Here is a 20,934-nt window from a genome sequence, read left to right on the forward strand (position 1 = left end):
TCGCTACACAAGACCAGTTAGGCAAATCGCAATTCCGGACTAGGTGATTGACTAGGGGCCCCAGCAAGCTTCAAACTCCTGCAGATATGCCGTATTGCTAACTACGACTCTATCACGTACTATGTACATAGTAGAGGTTGCATGTAGTCCCGATACTCCGACAAGAGCTCAGATAATTACGCTGTATTCAAAGCGAGAGAAAACAAACCAAAAGACCTACTGTAACATTTCGTTTGTCTGCCGCAGCAATCAAACACAGCTTGTGCGGCTTTACGTGGTGACACGGACGAAACAAAAAGAGGGGATACAGAGGCATAAAGTGGACGGGCCGCGTAGAGTCTCGAGAAAGCTCTTACATAATAATACCTAGTAGTTGGAAATGTTGATCAGCGTGTGGCTAATGGTCCTCGTGTGAAAATCGATTATTTAGATTGGGTATGTATGTTGTTGCGTGCGTCCCGCGTGTTCGAATACGTGGGCGTTGTGGCGTCAACGTATGTAGGTACAAGGTTCCCTTGAGGCGATGCCCTTGACGCGTCTTTATCTCCACCATACTAAGAATCTCTCATACGACAGACAAGACACATTAGCATGGCGATGCTATGAAAACATCAAAAAAGGTAGAGAACGCTTTTTGTTGCGTCTTGGATATCTGGAAGGGATGGTGCGATAGTCTAGATCATAGACTTGACAGCATCATGACAAATAAGGATGGTGTTGTTGAAGATGGAAATGAGGAGGATTGAAAGGGGGATTTCAAAGTCCAACATGATTGAAACCGGTGCCAAAGGTTATTATCAGCCGAACCATTTACCTCCCAGCTCTTTAAATGTGGCTGGGCTGGCTAGTGGGCCTTGGCGGGGTCCTGCTAGTCCCGCTAGGGTAGGTCGCGGGGCAGATCTTGAGGGGATCCTAAAAATAGTACCTAAGGAACCTTACCTTAGCTTGGAAAGTCCACTTATGGCTAGGGCCAACTAGCAGCAATACGTACCTTTCTCTAAGAACCGGCCTAAAACTCCATTCATTGAGGCAAGCAAACAAACTCTCCGGGCAGCCGAATTTTATATAAGAGATAATCGCTCTCACGTTGTCGGTTTCCGGACCCGAGAAAGGAACTTAAGCCGGAGATACCAAACTTCTCAGCCCTAGTTACCCCTTATAACTAGTTAAAAGGTATATAGAAGGGTTGTAGAATTTCGGCCTTGAACCTTGCCCGATCCGGAATACACCGATGGACTGGGTCACATCGGAGCCGTTTGCGGATATGGGTGATGGCATTAACGACCTTACCTCTTAGAAGGACGTCACAAAAGGTGGTGCACCTAGGTGCGCCAGTTATCTTGACGCCTTCACGCCTCCTCGCTACGATTCATTATCCGTCGGTGAGTTCCTTAATATAGAAGCTGTCAGGCTGTTAGACCGTGATACTTAGTCGCCCTACCCGATAATCCAATCAGCATTTTTCAAAGGATCTAACAGCTGCCGCGATGGCCTGATGACGGGTGACGTAGACGAAGCAAGGCATTGGCCTGTTGGGAGCGTAGGGCTCATGATGTTGTTAAACATGCAATAGTACTACCTCGACACTATCAAAGTATGAAGACTTTATCTTCCCGTTGCCGGAGCATTTCATACCGAAGCCATGATGAATTGTCCGGTTTCTTGCCGTCGAGCTGTCGCGTGCATACTAGTGGCACATAAAAGATGGTTGAAACTCGGTTTGAGCGGCAGGTTGATGTATTCTTATAGTATTATACTACGTATGCTATAGACGTCTAATAACTTTGTGACACGCGGGACAACCTGACGCAACGGATTCCTACTGGATCATTTACTTACCTATCTACTTAAAGGAATACCCAATATATGTTGCTTACCTAGGATGTGCTCTTGGCTAATCAATCTAGACTTGCTCGAGGCCTGGCGTGTATGCAACTGCCACGATGCCGGTATTAACTGTAGTGTCAAGCTTTCAGTAGACTCCAATAGAAACGACAGCCGAAGTTAGAATGATAAGTGCCAAGTAAGCAGACCTGACAAGCAGAAGCCAAGACGGTAGAAAAGACCACGATGGCTGCTTGCGATGCAGCGATGCTACCGATGTTACCGGGTTGCCTGTAATCGCCACCGCCAAGGATCGTGATGTCGATTATTCACTACCGCCAAAGCTTGGAGAGATACGGATTTTTGGGTTATATATGCAAATGGGAATGGTCAGCAACTAGAAACGGAGCATGGATGCTTAAGGTGTCTGTACCTATCGGACATCGAGAATCAACTGCCACTGTCCGGTTTAGGCAATACAAATCAAAGTAACGAACAAAAGCCGGGCTCGAAAGATGAGATCTTTGCAGTAGGTGCCATCGCGTTGCCTGATCGACGGGATTGTCAGTTTCTTATTGGAAGTCTAGTGAATTTTACTAGATTGCTCCCGTCTGCATGTCACCTTGATCTACTTGAAATGCCCGCTCTGTCGTTCCATTCGAAGCTGTTCGTCCGCAAATATCATTATATACTAAGAGGTTTTGGGCACCATATACGACCATTATATGTAAGGTGTAAACGGTAGGGAGGGGTGGAGGGAAACCTGACCTCCTAGGCTCCTACCGTACCTGGCAGGCTGGTCGTCGAGTCGGACGTATTATCATGAACCTTGACCAATTTAACCCCACACTGACAATTTATTATTATTTATTATTTTCGTAGTAAACGAGCCGAGTATGATACACGACTACATAGTCAACCACCAACAGCTCCGAGCTTTCTTTGTTACCGGTAGGACAAGGGAATCCACCCTTATACATTAGGTAGAGTTGGGTAACCTTTGGACGACTTGGACAAGTTGTTCAAGTCGACTCGAGCCGGAACGAAGGAGCCCCGCCAAAAATTACATAGCGGTCTGGAAGGTACGTCCTTCCACTAAACTTGCTAAACTTGCTAAACTTGCTGCAAGGTGTTCCGCCGCCCCAGTCGGACGGCGTCGCGGACTATTCGAAATGGAAGTAGCGGCTCCCCACTAAGAATAATATATGGTAGCATCAAATAGGTAGTACCTACATAGGTACCTACCTTAGGTAGATGATTAAAATCATGGAAGTAACCACCTTAAGATAAGCACCATAAGGTAGGCACCAGGGCATTTTGGCATTTTATCAATCGTCTGTCTAACGTCGACTGCAACTTCCCTCTTAATTTCCTAATCGTTTATTTAGCACGTCTGAATAATCTTGACGCGTTCGCATTGCTCTTTCTCTCTCTCTCTCTTTTTCTCCCTATTCCTTCTTCTTCTCTTCAACCCCATTCATCATTCATCATTCACCCCTTCTTCCAACTTATCACGAACCCCCAAAATTCCAACGTGCTGCATCCATTGTCCGGCCTTGATCCAACCGGCTTGCTCCTTTGAAAGCACACTACCGGAACCTCCCCTGAATAAAGCCACCTTTCTACTTCCAAATCGTGCATAGCAACCGTCAGGCCAATATAGCCCGACACCTGTCGTCACCCACGGACCTTGGAACCGTTTTTGACAAGTATAGCGGGACGTGCCCCTCGTCCTACGCACACACGCTCGTCGCGCGCACAGAAAATAAAAAGGAACCTTGCGACCTTAGCAACCTTGCGCATAGCCTAACGCTGTATAACAGTCCGATCAGGCTACTCTTCATATGCTAGGTAGGTGTCGTTTCTACATTTCTATTCTTCTTCTATGCTTCTTCTATATATCCTACACTAGGTACCTACATACATGCCTTAGGTACTTATAGTCATACACATATACCTACCTACCTACTATGTACCTACCTCTTAGGCATGCATAGTCCTACAATCACTCGTACATATCCCCATACTTACACATCCATACACGCATCCGTACACACATCCATACACACTACACACGCATACATACACATATATCTACTACCCTATAACTATCCTAAGCTACCCTAATACTGTATGTTATGTACACTATATGTACGGTGAGACGGCAACCCTCGTTGCTTGGCACCGCTACCAAAAGCTCCACTAGAGTCTAGCACGTTCTTCTGACCTCTTCCTTGGCCCCAGGGCCCTTCTCTTGGGTTATGTCCCCATGTCTTATCTTCCCTTTTTATTTTAACCTTACTCATCACCGTTCGCCGCATCTTAGACGAAGCAGACGAACAGCTTCTCCCCGCATTTTCCTTTGCTCTGGTGTATGTATTGTCCCCAAAAAGAGAGGAGAAAAGGGGAAATTTTATTAGACGGTCCAAAAATAATAATAGACGGTCCCAAACCTTCGCCGTCGTCATCATTATCAACTTCCCTCCCTTCGCACATCTCTTACCTCATCCTCTCCTCCGCAACTCCCCGGTCTATCTGAGACTTGCAACCAATTTCCCCAGCTTCCAAAACCCCCCCGCCGGATTGAACATACAACTGATCAACTGCCGACCCTCATACATGTACGACCTCAATCCGCATAGGCCCTGTCGCTGATTCTTCCGACCTGCAATTTAGATTAATTACATTACATCCAGCCTCAACCTCGCGAGCATAGCCTCTTACGCACGCAACACTGCTAGTCCTACATTTGCTCCCGACATCTCCGTTTGACTACGACATCATCCTACCCCATCCTTCACCTCGTCGTCCTCTCCCGCAACTCCCCGATACCTGCGAAAGACTGGCGCCCACTCTACGCCTTAGTTACAAAGACGGAGAACAAAACGGCTCCCACTTCTTCCGCCGCCCTCCTCCTCTCTGTCCTTGACCGACTATTTCATCCTCCCTAGCAGCGAGCTGGACATTAGCGAAGAATATTATCCGACCTGTCGCTGATATACGATCGACATATCGGCGGGCGCCTGGGCTTCCTATTCCTGCTTTCTGTTTCCACCTAAATTAACAATAAAAATTTTCTGCATCGCGAAGCTGGACTGATACTCACTGAGCATCGTCAACACTCGACACGAGACGATGGGAAACCAAGCCTCCAAAGAGGGGGGGAGCGGCAAGGGCTCAGGCGCATCCTCCGGAGACCGCGCCGAAAACTTGCAATCGTATCCCTCATTTGGAAAATCGGAGACCAAGGATTCTACCCGTTCGTTTAAAAACCTCCGATCAAAAATTCCTGGTGGTGGGAAGACAGATAGTCCACGAAGCTCGGCGATTATATCCAATGGAGATTCTGTCGGGGACAAATCGGACGCGGCCTCTGTAAAATCTGCGCGGAGTAGCAAATCGAGGACTGGACGTGCTGACTCAGTCGCTTCCCCATCATCCCCGCGATCACCGGACGCAAGCAACTCCCACTTGGGTGACAACCAACCGCCTCCTTCTCCTGTCCAATCTGCCTCCATTAGAACTGGTCATGGCGACATACATGCTGCCCAAGCTTGTGGTGAGGTGGACCACGTATCCGATCAACCGCCCACCGGGGTCGTGAACCCAAATCCGCATATACAACAACAACCCGGAGCACCGATCTTGGTGAAGAAGGAGAATACTATTAACCCTATCATATCGGTGCCGGGAACACCCTCGAAGGAGGATTCTCCTACCGGAGTTGCTATGAGTGACATCAAGGATATCGACCTTGATGATTTCATCAAGCGGCTCTTAGACGCCGCGTACGCTGGGAAAGTAACGAAGAGTGTATGTCTTAAGAATGCCGAGATTGTCGCCATCTGCCAGAGGGCACGAGAATGCCTTTTATCCCAGCCTGCGCTGCTGGAGCTTGATGCGCCGGTCAAGATCGTTGGCGACGTTCACGGCCAGTATACCGACCTGATTCGAATGTTCGAGATGTGCGGGTTTCCGCCGAGTGCAAACTATCTTTTCCTTGGGGACTACGTTGACAGGGGCAAGCAGTCCTTGGAGACGATCTTACTTTTACTGTGCTACAAGCTAAAGTATCCTGAGAATTTCTTCCTCCTGAGGGGGAACCATGAATGTGCCAACGTTACAAGGGTCTACGGCTTTTACGACGAATGCAAGCGAAGGTGCAACGTTAAGATTTGGAAGACGTTCATTGACTGTTTTAACACGCTTCCGATCGCTGCCATCGTTGCAGGAAAGATATTCTGTGTTCATGGTGGGTTGTCTCCGGCCCTAAGCCATATGGACGATATCCGTAATATTGCTCGCCCAACCGACGTCCCTGATTACGGTCTCCTTAACGACTTGCTATGGTCCGATCCCGCCGACATGGAAGCAGACTGGGAGGCCAACGAGAGAGGTGTCAGCTACTGTTTTGGTAAGAGGGTTATCACCGACTTTCTAGCAGCCCACGACTTTGATCTCGTCTGCCGAGCGCACATGGTTGTCGAAGACGGTTACGAATTTTTTAATGACAGAGTTTTAGTCACTGTCTTTAGCGCACCAAACGTAAGAGTGCACCATCTATCTATAACACTATGTACTAACTATTTATGTGTTAGTATTGCGGCGAATTCGATAACTGGGGAGCTGTCATGTCTGTGTCTGCGGAACTCTTATGCAGCTTTGAACTTTTGAAGCCACTTGATTCCTCTGCGCTCAAGAGCCATATTAAGAAAGGCCGAAACAAGCGCAACAACATGTTGAACAGCCCGGTACGTGATAATCACCGCTTTAGTCCATTTGCAAGAGTTTCCATGACTAACATTTTTCTTCATCAGCCCGCTAGCGTATATCCCCAGAGCGTATAAAACCTTCTCTGAAGGGCTTCTCAAGAGAAGGCCTTCGTGAAGTAATCATACCGACGAGTTCATTTCTCATGGAAACGAGTTGAAGGGTCCTAGGGGCTAAAGTATGGACCAGAGATGCATCCTTACGCCTACGGGCCTTCTTTCGTTTCGAATCATGACACTGCTAGAAGATAACCAAGAACTGCGGTGTGCGAGGGAAGGGACGGGATTTAGCGGCAAGCCCTGACACCAAAGTCGAACTTAGCCCGGTCAACCCAACCCTAAGGCAGCCTGTGCCGTTGGAATGGGAGGCGAGGGTGTAGCAATCCTTGCAAGCGAGAGCAAACCAGAAACGGTTGTGCTCGAGAAACAACATCTGTCGAAAAGTAACTAGAGCTCGGGAAGTCTATTGTTTATCTATTCTCCGATAGCTACGGGGCTTGGGAAGGAAACATATTCCTTCCCGCGTTTCTAGGAAGGGAAGGGAGGAAATGGACGGTTGGATGGTTGGATGGCGCGTTACTACTTACTTTAGTCCTTGATGTTATCGTGTACAGTATCAAGGTTTCGGTTAGGTTAATTACTACGAACGAGTATGCTTGGAGTCCGCGCATTAGTCATTAGGGGGATCAGATGGTCCCGGACAAGCAAAGGAAAGCAAGCAATTACTAGGTTAGGTACCTAGGTTAATGAAAACGTGGGTGGTTTTTTATTGTATTCAATTTATTGGAAGGTAGCTAGCTTATTTGATGTACGAGTGGTCGTGTTGTTTGGTAACTAGTATGACTATAAACCTAAGTTTCTATGTCTATGTCTCATGTAGTGGTGAACTAATCAAGTCTATGTGGGTTACGATAGATGCGTCATAATCTGTTAGTCGTAAAACGTATGTTGTTTGCGGGAACTTAAGTTCATCTTACGGTACCTAGGTATGCAGTTTCAATGTATACGTCAACAATTAACAGGTAACTATCATAAGTTGGATTAGGTAGGTAGGTAGTTTACATCCAGCATAGCAAATCGAGCTAGGGGGGCGGGCATCTTGATCTTGAGTTAGATATGCAAAGACGGGAACACGAAAAGGGGGTTGGTTACCTACCTGGTTAAGTAGATAGAAAGTCCTTTTGGTTTGTCGTGTCGTGAAATAAACTATCTTGTAAGACGACTATCTTAACCTAGGTAGTTATAGGAATTGTTAGCAAAACTAGGTAGATTGACGATGAAAATGTTTACTTTATACCAGGTAGATAGCTACCCCCGAGTGCCTGGATAGGTACCTAAGTCATCTACAATGCCGCAAACAGGTCTATGAACCACCAAATTAGAAAAATGCACCCTGGAATTACTGTACTACCCGATCTCAAGGATGATTAAGAGCCTCGTAGCTGACGGAAATTAGACCATCTCTTGTAACTAGCCCGCACGCAATGCTAATGTAAATGCTATTTATACAGCCATATCCGCGGACACTATTATACATCTCCTTAGGCTAAAAGTCGATTCTATTATATAACGTAGATTAGGTCAGGTACCTTAGGTAGGTAGTAGCTTGCATCATAAGATGTGGCCTTGGGGATTAAATTTCGGGCCGAGTCGAATATTGTATGGATTTAGAAATCTCCTCGCTGCTTCGATGGAAAAACTCCTAATATTAGTTTGGCATTGCTAAGTAGGAGAATCTTCGAAGAAGACCTAGGCTAATCATCGTACCTGGCCGGTCTGCGCCTGGTTCGCGAGCGGTCGATCGGTGAGTCATCATCGCTATCATCGGTACCGGCACCGGCGTGTCTGACCCCGTCGCTATCATTCCAACTTCCGCCGTTATATTCGTCATCGCCACTTGCGCCTTTCCTCGTGCGTCCTCTTCTAGATACGGGCCGTATGTCCGAGTCGGATAGGTCGAGCCCGGGGTATGCGATGCCCGAATCTGGCGTTGATAATGGGCTAGATTCTACCACGTCTTTGGCCTGTCGTCGGTTTCGCGCCACAGAAGGCGTCTCTCTGCCAGCGGCTGAATCTGAGTTAAGCTCAAGCCTGGCTTCCGTATGCTTAAAACGACTACTCCCTTGAGCGTTGCCTGGGGTGTTGCCCTGGACAATATTCTGTGCGCCCCCTATGACGACCGTGTCTCCTTCGCCTCCCTTGGCCTCGATGTTGGCTTCTCTCTCTCGTATCTCTTTTTCTCGCAGCTCTTTCTCTCGCAACTCTTGCTCTTTAATATGTTTCGGCTTCCTGCCCCGACGCTTGGGCATCGTTATAGGCTTGCTCTCTACCACCAAGGCTTTGTCAATTTCTTCAAGCGTAGCATCGTCAAGGAGTCTTCGTGGTTTCTTACGCTGCCGTTTCGGTGTTAGCTCAAGCTCATTGTCTTCATCCATCCCTTCGTCGGTTTCTTCGCGCCTAGCAGCTGAAGCTGGGAAACTCTTCCTAGCCCTTGGCGGGGCTCCCAACCGCTTCCTTAAGCGCGATGGTTTACGAGTGGGTGATCCTTCACCAACGTCTACCATTACATCGTCCTGAGAATCAGTCCTAGGGCGATACTCGCCCTCATCCGATTCTTCTTCATCGATAACAGCACGCTTGCGCTTGCGTCCTTTGGCGATATTGATGTTAAGAAGTGGCTCTTCCGTGGGTTCAAGAGCCTCGTCATCGTCTTCCGGTTCTGAATCGACTTTAGCAAAGGTTTTCTTTGGTTTGCGGCCCGGTTTACGCCCCGGTTTTCTACCTGGCTTGCGACCGGGTTTCTTTCTTGGCTTTTCAGCATCGTCCTGGCCCTTCTTGCGGGCTTGCTCCTTAGCCTTACGTCGCTTTTTCTCGGCTTTCTCTTCTTGCAAAAGTTTCTTAGTCAGATTTGGGAAATTCTCGCCGTAATGGAAAAACAGCTCTTCTCCGGCCTTAATCTCCCGCAGAGATGTGAACTTGATGCGATATTCGCCGTTGACATAGAGGATTCGCGGGGTAACATTACAGTTGGTTTCCTGGTGGTTGATATATCGACTAAGATTACCGTAGATTGCGGCGTCAACCCAAATTCCCTCCTGTTCTAGCAGGGTGAACAGATACGACGAATTGGATGACTCGTCGAATACGTCTCCGCGACGTGCCTCGCGGCGAACCCCTTCGTCCTGGCTAATGAGCTCACCAACATATTCGATGACAAACTCATCTTGTGCAATATCTTCCGTAGCGAAGAGTCCATAACCAGCAATCTTAGACCTCCCAAGCATAACTGATTTTGACCTGCCTCGCTGAAGTGCACAGTTTTGGCATCCAGTAGTATGTAGAGCATCATTATCTGCATTTGCTGGGTTGGCTCTCTCGGAAGCACCACAGCTCCCGCATAGAACAGGGTCACACTCGCGATTGAGCTGCACGCAGATGCAAGGCCGATCTTTTTGCTTAGGGACGCATGTCTTCCCATGAGAGTGACAGGCACAGCCGGTAAACTTGCTGGCGCAAATTGCTGCCGTGCATCGACAGAAGCGCTCGCACATAAGGCGGTTTTGGACGCACCTACAGTTCTTCATTGTGCAAGGCCCTTCATGGCTACAAGGATCAAAACAGTCCTTCCTCTGGTGCTCGTGAGTATTGGTATGATCTTGCCAGTCCCCTATGAGCATTTTCTTTTTCCTATCATACCAAGGCAGCGGTTTCACTTGGACCTGCGGCGTAGGGTCCGCGCTGGGAACAGTCAGATCAAGCTTATCGAGCTGACGACTGACATCCCAACAGGGCCGTCCGGTGGCCACAGAAGTAGCGCATTGTACCGGTATATTCGTGTTGCTCAACGTCGAGAAGAATGATCTGAGGAGCATTATTTCACTCTCACTCCATGCACGGGCTCGTGTTCCTGGGCGCCCATTCAAAAAGCAGTCATCGCCGCAAGGTTTTCTTGTTTTGCGAGATGTAGGGCTGTCTTCGATCCTTCCTTTGGATCTCTGCGTAAGCTGTTGGCGGATCATAGGCGACAAACCGCCAACTACCTCGATAGAGAATCGCTTCCGCTCGTTATCGACACCGTATTCGCCGTGTTCGCAGGAATGGCTGGTGCATATCAAGCAACCAAGCAGCGCGTAAGTTTCGAGAAAAGATTCAACCGTTGTATGCTCTTCGGTGACTTTCGATTGGCTCGGAGTATCCTTCATCCATTTCTTAGAATCGACGATGGTATCAACCGACTTATCTAGTAAGAGGACGTCGCGAAGAGGCACAGCGCGCTCGCGTAGAAGAGGCGAGTTGAAGACTCGATCGAATGCTTCTGTGAAAATTCTGACAGTTTTGGCCGATCGCGGAGACCCAGGCTCATCATTATATGAATTCAGGATACTCGACTTTTGCTGAGGAGTGACATTGTCACTCTGGCTAGCCATATAGCGGATAAGGGTGGTTTTAGTACAGTTCTCAATGTTGAGGCCAAGTCTATCTAGCCAAGAGTCGAGATATAATAATAAGGTAGTCGCACGCTCCTTTTGGATGGTCTTTGTCACCTTTTGGTGCCGACTTAGCGTGGCAAACCCAGATGTCTTGTCCATGTTTTCTAAATTTTCTAGCCAGCGCCGGTAGACGCCTTCTTCATTATCTGCCAGATCTCGTAGATGGGGGACGTAAGTAAGCATAGTATTTGGGGAAAGGATATTCTTCCTGATCTCAACGTGATGAAAGCCGTAGGACGGGACCTTCTCAGCATCGGTTTTAATGCAAATAACCTGATGCTGTTCTTTCCTTTCCTGTTTTCCAGATCTACCATGGCCAAATTGCTGTGCGTTTGTTAGCCTCCCACTCCTACTCTAGATGAGACCCGGGCTTTAGGATCTCGAATAGCGTGGACAGCGAGTCGTTGGGGACAAACCTTATACTTAATTTTTATCGTATCTGATGATCTCCCAACACCTTCTAGCGGGATGCGTTTCATATCCGCAAACCAATCCTTCTTACTCGTAAACTGCTGATTAGGCGCTTCCTTTTTCCAAGCTATGTGAATCAAGCGAGCAGTGAGCTTGGCGCCGTCTATGCCGATCTCTTCCGAGAACCCTCGCAAAGCTGCCACAACGTCATCGATAGACCAGAAAGATTTTTTCGGGGTTTGAATTTTAGGTGTTCGATGGCTTCCGGGTGGGTGGTGCTGACTTGATGAAGGTGTAGCATCTACGCCATTCCTAGAGCTGCCGCTTGATCTAACGGGCAAAGAAGCAGTCTTGCCATCTTGGTTTCCATGCTTCGATGCAGACCCCTTAGCGGACATAGGAGGAGTTGCAGCGCGAATCGATATAGAACGTTCCTCCATAGATGAAGGTTCCTGCTGTCCAGGTGACCTATCCGGAAGATGTGGACTAGTAGGATTACGATTTGCCCCTAACTGAGATTCAAATTGTGATAATTGCGATAGTTCTGATAACAAATGAGACTGAGACTGAGACTGAGACTGAGACTGCGACTGCGACTGCCCTTCTTGAGGTGTAATCTCTGAAGCATTATAATCATCAGAATCTGAAACCACGGCTGTCAAGTCAATAGGAACTCTATCCATCTCGTTAGAGCACCCGCTGCTAGGCTGCACACCCTGGACTCTGCCCCTGTTTTCAAATCCCAACTCCAGATTGGAATACTCCCAGAGTCCTCGTCCTCGTCCTCGTCCTCGTCTTCGTCCTTGAGTCTACCAAGGATGTGGTGGATATGACAGTGCTCCACCCATTGTCTATTGTCTATTCTTGGTAAGTGAATATGACCCCAAAGGTGATAATTGTGGCTGTTCGGTCCCAGATGTAAACGCGTCTCAAGTAATTATAAGAATATATTAAAAAGGGTTGGATTTAATATTTAATGTTTATGATAGAAAACTTGCGCCTGTATCGGATAAATCACAGGTAAATCACACCAGTGAAAAAGGAACTTACTATCGAACCTTTAAGAAGTTGAAGTGATGTTAAATTAATAGTTACGGGATAAAAGTGAATTTTATAAGTCTTGATTGACGCGTTTGATAAGATGAGACGACACGAGAAGGTGCTATCCTTATCTAATCTCTTATAATAGGAGTGTGGCTTCGTCTGTGGCTAGTATATTTAGCTCCAGGATACCTAGGTACCTACCTCACCTAGGAGGTAGGTGCACCTGTGAGGGCATTTACCCAATTATATTCCAGTTATTGATAAAGTCTTGTCTCTGCCTCTTAACACATTGATTGGATTATAGGTATCAGGTACTTGACCCAGATGTCTTATGTTAATATAATACCTACTATGCCGTATTCGATCATCAACTATACTCGAAAATACAAGTCTTAAACCTATTACACATAATACCTGGTTACTCTTGTTTTAACTGTGCTCATTCAATCAATCATTTAATCAATTACTTGGAGTGATGTAGTCATGTTATATACCAGGCCAGGATTTGATTGCCCGCTGTTTAAACTTTTCTCTTCCGAGTCAAGCGGCATCACACGTTCTGCTCTAAGGCAATTACAAGTTTCTTTCTTAGGCAAGAGCTAATTTGTACGCATGCGATCCGTAATGAATGATTAAGTGGAAGCACCTTCGAAGACGGCGTGAGCTCAAGACTTGTGCGCCCCAAAGAACAAGATCGGAGCTAGAGGTACGCTACCCGTTAGGTCAATGGCCATGTTAGGATTAGCTCTGCACGCTAAGAGCTGGAAAAACACAATTCGGTAGTGATGACGTAGCAGTAAGGGGACCAGCTCTCTTTTTTGTTCCCACTTTTTCGATTGTCTAACCCAAGCTCTTTGGCTCTAACAGCCCAAAACCTGTAGAGCCCCAAGACCATCCATGGGGCCACTGGGACACTGGGACAACATGCCCATCTTACCATCCAGCCTGCCAGCCTGCCAGCCCATCTTCCATTCAATGTTCTTATTCTTAAAAAACTACGAAAAAGGTGTGTGTACCTTACGTATGTGATCGCCCAAGACCCAAATCCGTCCGCTTCTTTTTAAACCGAAGATCTCAGAAGACTAGAAAGCTAAAAGTTACATCCACACTTTCACCATCTTCCTTACCTTTTGGAGTATCGCATTTCGTATTCCCGTTAATCAGCTCCAGTCTTCCTAGAACGAATATAGCAAAGTATCATAGCAGAGCATCAACCATCGCATCGCATTCTCCACCATAGTTGTCGACCCTCTTACATTGTCTCTATAACATCACAGCTATATCCTTATATCCTTCCCGAGCCGACCTTCCTAGTATTATTGCAATCTGCTCACTACTTGTTGCCAATCCGTCTCTCGCAATGCATCGAACATATTCTATGCGCCAGACTCGGGCGCCAACTGCCTCGCAGATTCAAGTAGGTCCCGTTGCCCAGTCAATGCGCTTTGAGGCAGACGCAGTGTTAACATTGTTGTCACAGAACCCCCCTCCCCCGCCATCGTCTACTAAGTCGGGTAGACTATTCGGAAGAGGCGGATTCGGTAAGTTTTCTCTGCACTTCCCCAACTTACGACCATACTGTCCACGATGGGTTCTATCCTTTCCAAACAAGGCCAGACCACTAACAAAAAGTATCAAGGACATGCGCTTCGTCGAAATGCCGCCGGCGCTTTCGGGCCTGACCTAGCCAAGAAGTTGACCCAACTCGTCAAAATGGAAAAGAACGTGATGAGGAGCCTGGAGCTTGTCGCAAAGGAGCGCATGGAGGTTGCTGTACGTGTAGCATACCCCCCCCAAAGATTGCGCGTGCTAAAAGGTTATATCTAGCAACAACTCTCACTCTGGGGTGAAGCTGGTGACGAAGACGTCTCTGACGTCACCGACAAGCTTGGTGTACTCATCTATGAAATTGGCGAACTTGAAGACCAGTATGTCGATCGATATGACCAGTATCGCGTGACCATGAAGAGCATTAGAAATATCGAGGCATCTGTGCAGCCTAGCCGAGACCGTGAGTACTCCTTGCAAGATCCCACCACAGAGATCCCACCACGGAGATGGATACCAGCTAACGCCATAACAGGAAAGCAGAAGATTGCTGATCAAATCGCCCAGCTTAAATACAAAGAGCCCAACTCACCCAAAATTGTTGTTCTTGAGCAGGAACTTGTTCGCGCCGAAGCTGAATCGCTTGTGGCCGAGGCTCAGCTATCTAACATTACTCGTGAGAAGCTAAAGGCAGCATACACCTACCAGTTTGACGCCCTACAAGAACACTGCGAGAAAGTTGCAATTATCGCCGGCTATGGCAAGCACCTCCTCGAGCTCATCGACGATACGCCCGTGACTCCTGGCGAGACTCGTGCTGCCTACGACGGCTACGAGGCCAGCAAAGCCATCATTCAGGACTGCGAAGATGCACTAACTAACTGGGTGTCATCTAACGCAGCCGTGAATCCAAAGCTATCTACACGAGCCCGCACGCTTTCCATGCGCCGCCGAAACAACATCAAAGCTAGATCAGAAGGCTTGGATCTGTCTGCCCAGGACGCCCCGCTTAACGACCGCGAGTCCTGGGTTGCAGCTGGGGAGCACCGGAACCACGAGTATGAGGAGGAAGAGGAGCAGGAGGACGACCAGGCTCATTCCATTCTGGATTCTGACAGCGGCTTGAACGGCGAGCAGCATCGAGGCCGCGCCCCTGAGATGGCTGCCTAGTAGGCTGCTTAATTACCCATCTCAGGCTCCAGTGGCTGACGGTAATTCACTAGTAATGTCTAATACGAGGAAAGGTTTATGCAGCAGGTACAGGCGAGGTGGGACACGGTGGTAGTATAGCACTCCTGGGGGCACATGACACGACATTGCAGCACACTGATTATTGATTCCGGTCTCGAGGAGACCAACTTACTTACTTGTCCTTTTGAGCACTGCTTTGCCTGGATGAAACAATAGGATGAATGAACAACGACGGGACAGGGCGGTGACGAACAAACACGCACACACATATACACACGTAATGGGAACTGGACAGCACGGATGAGGGGATGGGGGAGAGCAGAAAACAAACACTTTGCAAATAACACAAGGAACGGTGCTTATCTTACCTTACCTTACCTACTTGCTACATGCCCCCTTAATACACTCCTCCTTGCGAACAACCAGGCAACAAACAGTGTTTCCTTTTTCTTCTTGTCCCGTCTTGTACTTATAGTGAATGAGTGGCAACACAAAAAAAAAAAAAAGAGAGAGAGATCTGGCCGTGCCTTTGTAGGAATGATGATATACGAGATGAGCTTTCAAGCAAGAGCAAACAACGCACCAAAAATTCCTATTTGCAATTACCGTGGCCCTGCGCGTCAAGTTTACATGTTGTCTGTTGTCTCGTACTTTGTAATCAGTTGCGCATTCGTGCCGTAATAGAGGCCCTGATATACTTAGGTATATGTAGGTAGGATGGTAATGCACAAGAACATGCCTACCTCTGAAAAAGGGGCCCTGATAACTATGGAGTTAATAGTTCACGTTTTGATTGCACAACTGGTCCCGAATTAACTACCTACTCCAGTGTCTAACTTTTCTTGTACCCCCCCCCCCAAAACCATACCTCGAATATGGTGGCTATAAAATTATTCCACCTCTCCTTGCCGAGGGTGTCGTATTAGGTACTTATGTAGTTCCTTCTTAGAAAGATGAAAGGCCCAATCTTAGGGCGCCCTCCCTACAGGTAATATTACAACTCGAAGGGTAAATCTACTTCTATAAGCTATATTATAAAATACCAAGCAAGTCAATAAGCAAAAAAGCATCTCGGATCCCGTAGCCTCAACAGTTATATATCTAACACACAGAACTCATACCTTCGTATTCTCAGCAACCCACGACAAGAAATAACTTATTTATTTCGTAATACATAGAAAAGCCCCAATTCCGTCATGCCACCGGGACCCTGACATAGACATAATTCAATCCTATACTTCCACTCGATCTATCTTACCTTTTACACTTGATCCTGTCTTTGTCTTATATCTAAGTATACGCCGCCCTGTTCCCTAGCAGGGTCTTTAGGCTCTTCTCGCTGGCCAATTCCTGCTTGCCGCGGCCGTCCATTCCCAATTTCTGCTTCAGGCGACGGACTAAGCTACCGCTCTCTGGACGGGGAGGTTCCATACCAAATGATCGGCCCATGTACGGTCCCTCGTCTGTAAACGCTACCCTCTGTGCCCTTGCCCTGCGGTTCTCCCACCCGTCCGTTGGACTATCGGTCGCGTGGTATATAGCCACAACTTGTCCACCTATATTGAGGAATGACCCATGGCCTGGCCCAAAGGGACCGGTACCATGTCTTCGCGTCTGGACGAGCGGCTCTTCTCCTTTCCGCCACGAAGTAGGATCTAATGGGTCACCACCTATATACTGCAATAACCCCATCTTGTATTCATGGGTCCAGCTACCGGCACACGAGTAGACTAAACCCTGCCAAGAGATACCTCCGTCGGGTGAGCTCAAGAACTGCGGCCCCTCATTGATGCCATGGTCCGTGCCGTTACCTTCGCGTGTAATTTCCCAGGGATGCTGCGGGCGGGATATGACAATGGCAGGACTTGCAGCGCTCGTCGGGTCCTCAAGTTTCATAATATACAGCTGCTGTATGAGATCGGACGAATCATCAGGGTCATCGAGAGGCCAACCCGAATATACAAAGTACAGATGCCCATTCATCTCGAATACAGTACCGTCGATCGCCCAGTGGTCCGGCATCTCATTAATACGACCTAGGAATTCCCACTGACCCCGGCAAGGGTCCTCGGATGCCGGTGGCCCTCCCAGAACATACATCCGGTGGCTCTTGTTCCCATGAGCCGGGTTCGCAGCGGCGTAGTAGACGTACCATCGGCCATGCAGAGCATGAAGTTCGGGGGCCCAAAGATCGGCGGAGTGGTCGGTGCCCTGTGGAGGAGTCCTGGCGTTGAAGTCAGCGACATGACTGGCTAAAAGGGATATGCCATTAGATTAGGTAGAGTATACCAAATTATATGTCTAGCAGCAGAGCTCTCGATGTCAGCCAGGCTACGGGATGACCATATCTCGACTCTATTTCCGGCAGTGAAGGTCTTGGTATGAAGTTAGTAGTGCCACCCTATCAAGAACATACAAGGTAGTGGTAGTGCAGGTAGCCTACGAGGTAATAGCGGCCTCTGAAGAGGGTTACGAAGGGGTCCGGAGTGCCGATAGAAGTAATGGTGAGAGTCGAGTTGTCGTATTGCATAGCTGCGGGATTCTCCATCGACATTATCGAGGCTAACGCGCGGCTCGCACCCGCTAGGGCGTCCCGGAGAAAGATATAGAGCATTTGCTCCTCTTGATTGACTTTCGGCTGGTGACGTAGATTTAAAACTGTGCTTGTTTCAGTATGGCCGATCTGCGAGTACGAAATTAGGTTTCATTCGTAAGATGAAAGAGGAAGAAAAGGTTAAAAGTTGTGATTAAGATAAAGAACAAGTGGCTATCGTTGGATTTCTGGCTGCTATAAGGTTATAGGAGGTTGTCTAACGACGGTAGCTGACGACGCGAGCGGAGAAGGTGGACAAGATCACAGCCTGTCTTTTGGAGGTTGATTGTACATGACCAGGTGATTAATCCAGTCAATCCAGTGTCACAGGTCGAGGATGTGAAGCAGACACGAAGGTATGATTTGGAAGATGACTCGATATTTAACAAAATTCCAAAATTTATGTGTAACGGACGACATCGCAGTTGCCCGAACATGACCGCGTAAGTTCCTCCTTTCCCCCTTAGCTTGCTTTTCCCCCTCCCCTTCCCCCCCTTATTCCCCTTATTCCCCTTCTTCTACTTCTGCCCCTTGCCTTCCGTTCCCTTCCACCTTGGATACCTAAGGTTACTTAAGGTACCTACCTCTTAAACTTCCCAAACTTCCCAATATAAATTCTTACTCACTTCATCCTGTAACCATCATAGTGGGTTTCCAGTATACCATTTATAGTTCCCGGTTGCACAACGACAAGATACATCCAATTGTGTTCCAATGGCATAACAAAAAACCAATCCGTCCCAGCGCCGCGCTCCGCTTAGCCCAATATCCCTAATCCTAAAATAAATCATTTTGCATAGAGAGCGTGCCTCCCAAACGCCCTCGGTAAAATCAATGGTATAATGACAAATGAACAGGCAGTCAGTCCGACGTAAAACTCATTTCTAATCCATGCAGCCTCCTCGAGGCAGCTCAGTCTTTCGAAGCATGGCATGATCCATTGCTTATAATGCAAACATCTGCGAATATTTGCGAACGTTGTGAAGAGCGAAACCAAAAGTAACATCTCAGTAAAAGTCTCCGGCGTAGGCATGTTCTGCCTCCCATTTGAGGAAATCTCCCAGGTCGTGTCCAAGGTTATATCCCATCGGGACAACATCCATGTCGTCCCCGTCCGAGCTTCGAATAACTCGGAGGTCCAACATCGGGCTCTGTGGAAGACTAGCATAGCTCTCCCGGCTATTATATTCCTTGGATTGGTCAAACATCTCATCGTCTAGACCCATCCTCGAAGTATCTAGCTCAAGCCCGGATATATCGTAGTCGGGCTGGTGGATTTCAGGTACGGTCTTCTGCCCGGGTGTCTGCCAGTCGTAATGCTGGTTGTATGGGTTGTCATCCTTCTCGGTCTCGTTGTATGACACTTCCGAGCAATCCTCACCTGAAGTCATGCTCATAGGGCTATCGGCTTCAATAGGGTGGTCTAGGAGCCCTCCGGGGCTGCTGAACTTCCATGACCCAAACCATTCCACAATCTCCGCTGCCTCTTCCGCCTCTCTGCGGCGGATGGTGTCATCGCTTTCGGAGAACCAGTCTCCGGCGCCCCCAGAAATAGCCATCTGGAATGCTGTCCAGTCTAGCCCGTCATCCGCCCCGATTTTAACATCTGCTATCAGATCACACTTGGCTAGTCGGATCGGGCCGTGTCGGAAAATAGGGCTGGTCATGGAACATGGTGATGATTGAAGGAAAACGTAATTTGAATCTGCGACCATATCTCGGGAATATCTGAGATCGTGGCCGGCGAACAATTCATTTGTGGGTGTCAAGATGGCTGCCGTTTCTGGGATGCTAGGTAATGATGCTTTCTGGCTTCTCGCAGCAAATCGTGCAGCCTGTCTCATTGGTGGCGTTTGGAAAGTGGCATTTTTGTTTTGCGCCGGTTCTTCTCCTATATCCGTCTGTAATGCCGACGTTGATGTCGACACCGGAAGCTCGATAGGGCCATATTCATTGCGTCCCTCTGTAGAAAAATCCCTCCAGGCAACAGGGTTAAATTGTAATAATATACGTTTTTCTTCAGTTGGTGTATCAAGGTCGAGTGACATACCGGCCGATCCAATTCGGGAAGACAGGTCTTCAAGGTGAAAGGGCTCGATCGGCGTATCGCTCGACTCAGTGTCAATTGTCTCGATTGATCTCTCGGACTGTGTTGACTGTGTTGGCTGTGATGGCTGAGTCGATTGGGTAGGCTGTGTAGGTTGGGTTGCCTTGGCCGATTTTTCTGACTGCATTGTCGATATCCTACGCAACCTGTACTCTTCTAATTGGTCCGGTGTGAGCATTTCATCCACCTCGATCTTCTGGAAGAGTTTCCCACTAAAAAGATCAGTCACATTGTCCGAGAAGTTCCATATTGGGCCGCTCTTCGCCGTCGACTTGGACGCGGCAGGCTTCCGACTCGGCTTCATCGCCTTCGCCTTCTTAGACTTCTTCGACCTCTTCCTCTTAACCCCGTTGTTCACTGATGGATTCCGTCGGGGTGAGTAGACGGGAGCGGCGGCGGGTTTGGGTGAAGGGACGCTTCTCGGGGAAGCAACTGCTTGAGGTCGCGGACTCTCTGCTCGAGCCTGAGAAGCTAAAGGTGCTGGTTTTAGAACAGGCGAAGATTCAGGCGTAGGAAGCAATGGTAATGCTTTTGTCGAATTGTTTGTGACTTGAACTTCAACGAGAGCGTTGCCGACTGCTCTGAATGCCTCATCTGCCTCTTGTATAAGTTGCTGAATATTATCTGTAATACTTGAGAATGATTCCTGCCGTTGCAGGTGCTGTTGTAATGTTGCCGCTTTATTCTCTGGTCGTAGAGATAAACCTTCTATGTAATCCAAATTCGAACTTGATAGTTCCGCCTGACGTCTAAGGGAATCTGGCGACTCGGAGTAGCTCTTAGGAGGAGGCGGCGGTGGAAAGTCGTCGCCTCCATAGCTTGTCACACTAGAAAGCTGGAGTGATTCTTGGCTCCTATCTTCCTTTGACGATATAGAACAAAGAGGTGACTTAGACCTCTTTGAGTCGATTGATTGTGATAAGTAAGAGTCGTTGTGGCGTTCACAACTATTCAAGG

At 48.1% G+C, this 20,934-nt stretch overlaps 5 protein-coding genes across 5 annotated transcripts; 2 read left to right on the forward strand and 3 right to left on the reverse strand.

Annotated features, from left to right (window-relative positions):
- The first annotated feature begins 4,655 nt into the window (after positions 1 to 4,655).
- F4813DRAFT_117241 (phosphoprotein phosphatase PPZ) lies at positions 4,656 to 6,753 on the forward strand. Its single transcript, XM_049238559.1, has 2 exons — positions 4,656 to 6,369; positions 6,423 to 6,753. Exons 1-2 carry the CDS (start codon positions 4,960 to 4,962, stop codon positions 6,669 to 6,671), a joined length of 1,659 nt encoding a protein of 552 aa, XP_049098915.1. The 5' UTR covers positions 4,656 to 4,959; the 3' UTR covers positions 6,672 to 6,753.
- Positions 6,754 to 7,586: 833 nt separating this feature from the next.
- F4813DRAFT_362455 (uncharacterized protein) lies at positions 7,587 to 12,616 on the reverse strand. The gene is made up of 5 exons (XM_049243625.1): positions 12,545 to 12,616; positions 11,500 to 12,352; positions 8,361 to 11,407; positions 7,750 to 8,275; positions 7,587 to 7,691 (listed from the first exon to the last, which is right to left on the reverse strand). Exons 2-4 carry the CDS (start codon positions 12,175 to 12,177, stop codon positions 8,227 to 8,229), a joined length of 3,774 nt encoding a protein of 1,257 aa, XP_049098916.1. The 5' UTR covers positions 12,178 to 12,352; positions 12,545 to 12,616; the 3' UTR covers positions 7,587 to 7,691; positions 7,750 to 8,226.
- Positions 12,617 to 13,813: 1,197 nt separating this feature from the next.
- On the forward strand, positions 13,814 to 15,417 carry F4813DRAFT_117275 (Eisosome component PIL1-domain-containing protein). The gene is made up of 5 exons (XM_049238560.1): positions 13,814 to 13,955; positions 14,019 to 14,079; positions 14,178 to 14,311; positions 14,366 to 14,549; positions 14,622 to 15,417. The coding sequence occupies exons 1-5, from the start codon at positions 13,899 to 13,901 to the stop codon at positions 15,254 to 15,256; spliced, it is 1,071 nt and encodes a 356-aa protein (XP_049098917.1). The 5' UTR covers positions 13,814 to 13,898; the 3' UTR covers positions 15,257 to 15,417.
- A 684-nt stretch (positions 15,418 to 16,101) lies between these two features.
- Positions 16,102 to 18,405, reverse strand: F4813DRAFT_362465 (glycoside hydrolase family 43 protein). The gene is made up of 3 exons (XM_049243626.1): positions 17,721 to 18,405; positions 17,567 to 17,652; positions 16,102 to 17,501 (listed from the first exon to the last, which is right to left on the reverse strand). Exons 1-3 carry the CDS (start codon positions 17,889 to 17,891, stop codon positions 16,568 to 16,570), a joined length of 1,191 nt encoding a protein of 396 aa, XP_049098918.1. The 5' UTR covers positions 17,892 to 18,405; the 3' UTR covers positions 16,102 to 16,567.
- Positions 18,388 to 20,925, reverse strand: F4813DRAFT_362471 (uncharacterized protein). Its single transcript, XM_049243627.1, has one exon. It carries the CDS (start codon positions 20,279 to 20,281, stop codon positions 18,878 to 18,880), a length of 1,404 nt encoding a protein of 467 aa, XP_049098919.1. The 5' UTR covers positions 20,282 to 20,925; the 3' UTR covers positions 18,388 to 18,877.
- Positions 20,926 to 20,934: the final 9 nt, after the last annotated feature.

The sequence above is a fragment of the Daldinia decipiens genome (assembly GCF_022478715.1).
Source record: "Daldinia decipiens strain CBS 113046 unplaced genomic scaffold F4813scaffold_20, whole genome shotgun sequence".
Taxonomy (NCBI): Eukaryota; Fungi; Ascomycota; class Sordariomycetes; order Xylariales; family Hypoxylaceae; genus Daldinia; species Daldinia decipiens.

Coding starts and splice junctions, on each gene's coding strand:
- F4813DRAFT_117241 (XM_049238559.1), top strand. CDS start 4,960: ATGGGAAACCAAGCCTCCAAAGAGGGGGGGAGCGGCAAGGGCTCAGGC. Junction 6,370..6,422: donor CTGTCTTTAGCGCACCAAAC/GTAAGAGTGCAC, acceptor TTTATGTGTTAG/TATTGCGGCGAATTCGATAA.
- F4813DRAFT_362455 (XM_049243625.1), bottom strand. CDS start 12,177: ATGGATAGAGTTCCTATTGACTTGACAGCCGTGGTTTCAGATTCTGAT. Junction 11,408..11,499: donor CGATAAAAATTAAGTATAAG/GTTTGTCCCCAA, acceptor ACAAACGCACAG/CAATTTGGCCATGGTAGATC. Junction 8,276..8,360: donor ACCAGGCGCAGACCGGCCAG/GTACGATGATTA, acceptor CCATCGAAGCAG/CGAGGAGATTTCTAAATCCA.
- F4813DRAFT_117275 (XM_049238560.1), top strand. CDS start 13,899: ATGCATCGAACATATTCTATGCGCCAGACTCGGGCGCCAACTGCCTCG. Junction 14,312..14,365: donor AGGAGCGCATGGAGGTTGCT/GTACGTGTAGCA, acceptor GGTTATATCTAG/CAACAACTCTCACTCTGGGG. Junction 14,550..14,621: donor TGTGCAGCCTAGCCGAGACC/GTGAGTACTCCT, acceptor ACGCCATAACAG/GAAAGCAGAAGATTGCTGAT.
- F4813DRAFT_362465 (XM_049243626.1), bottom strand. CDS start 17,891: ATGCTCTATATCTTTCTCCGGGACGCCCTAGCGGGTGCGAGCCGCGCG. Junction 17,653..17,720: donor TCAGAGGCCGCTATTACCTC/GTAGGCTACCTG, acceptor CTTCATACCAAG/ACCTTCACTGCCGGAAATAG. Junction 17,502..17,566: donor GCTGCTAGACATATAATTTG/GTATACTCTACC, acceptor CTTCAACGCCAG/GACTCCTCCACAGGGCACCG.
- F4813DRAFT_362471 (XM_049243627.1), bottom strand. CDS start 20,281: ATGAAGCCGAGTCGGAAGCCTGCCGCGTCCAAGTCGACGGCGAAGAGC.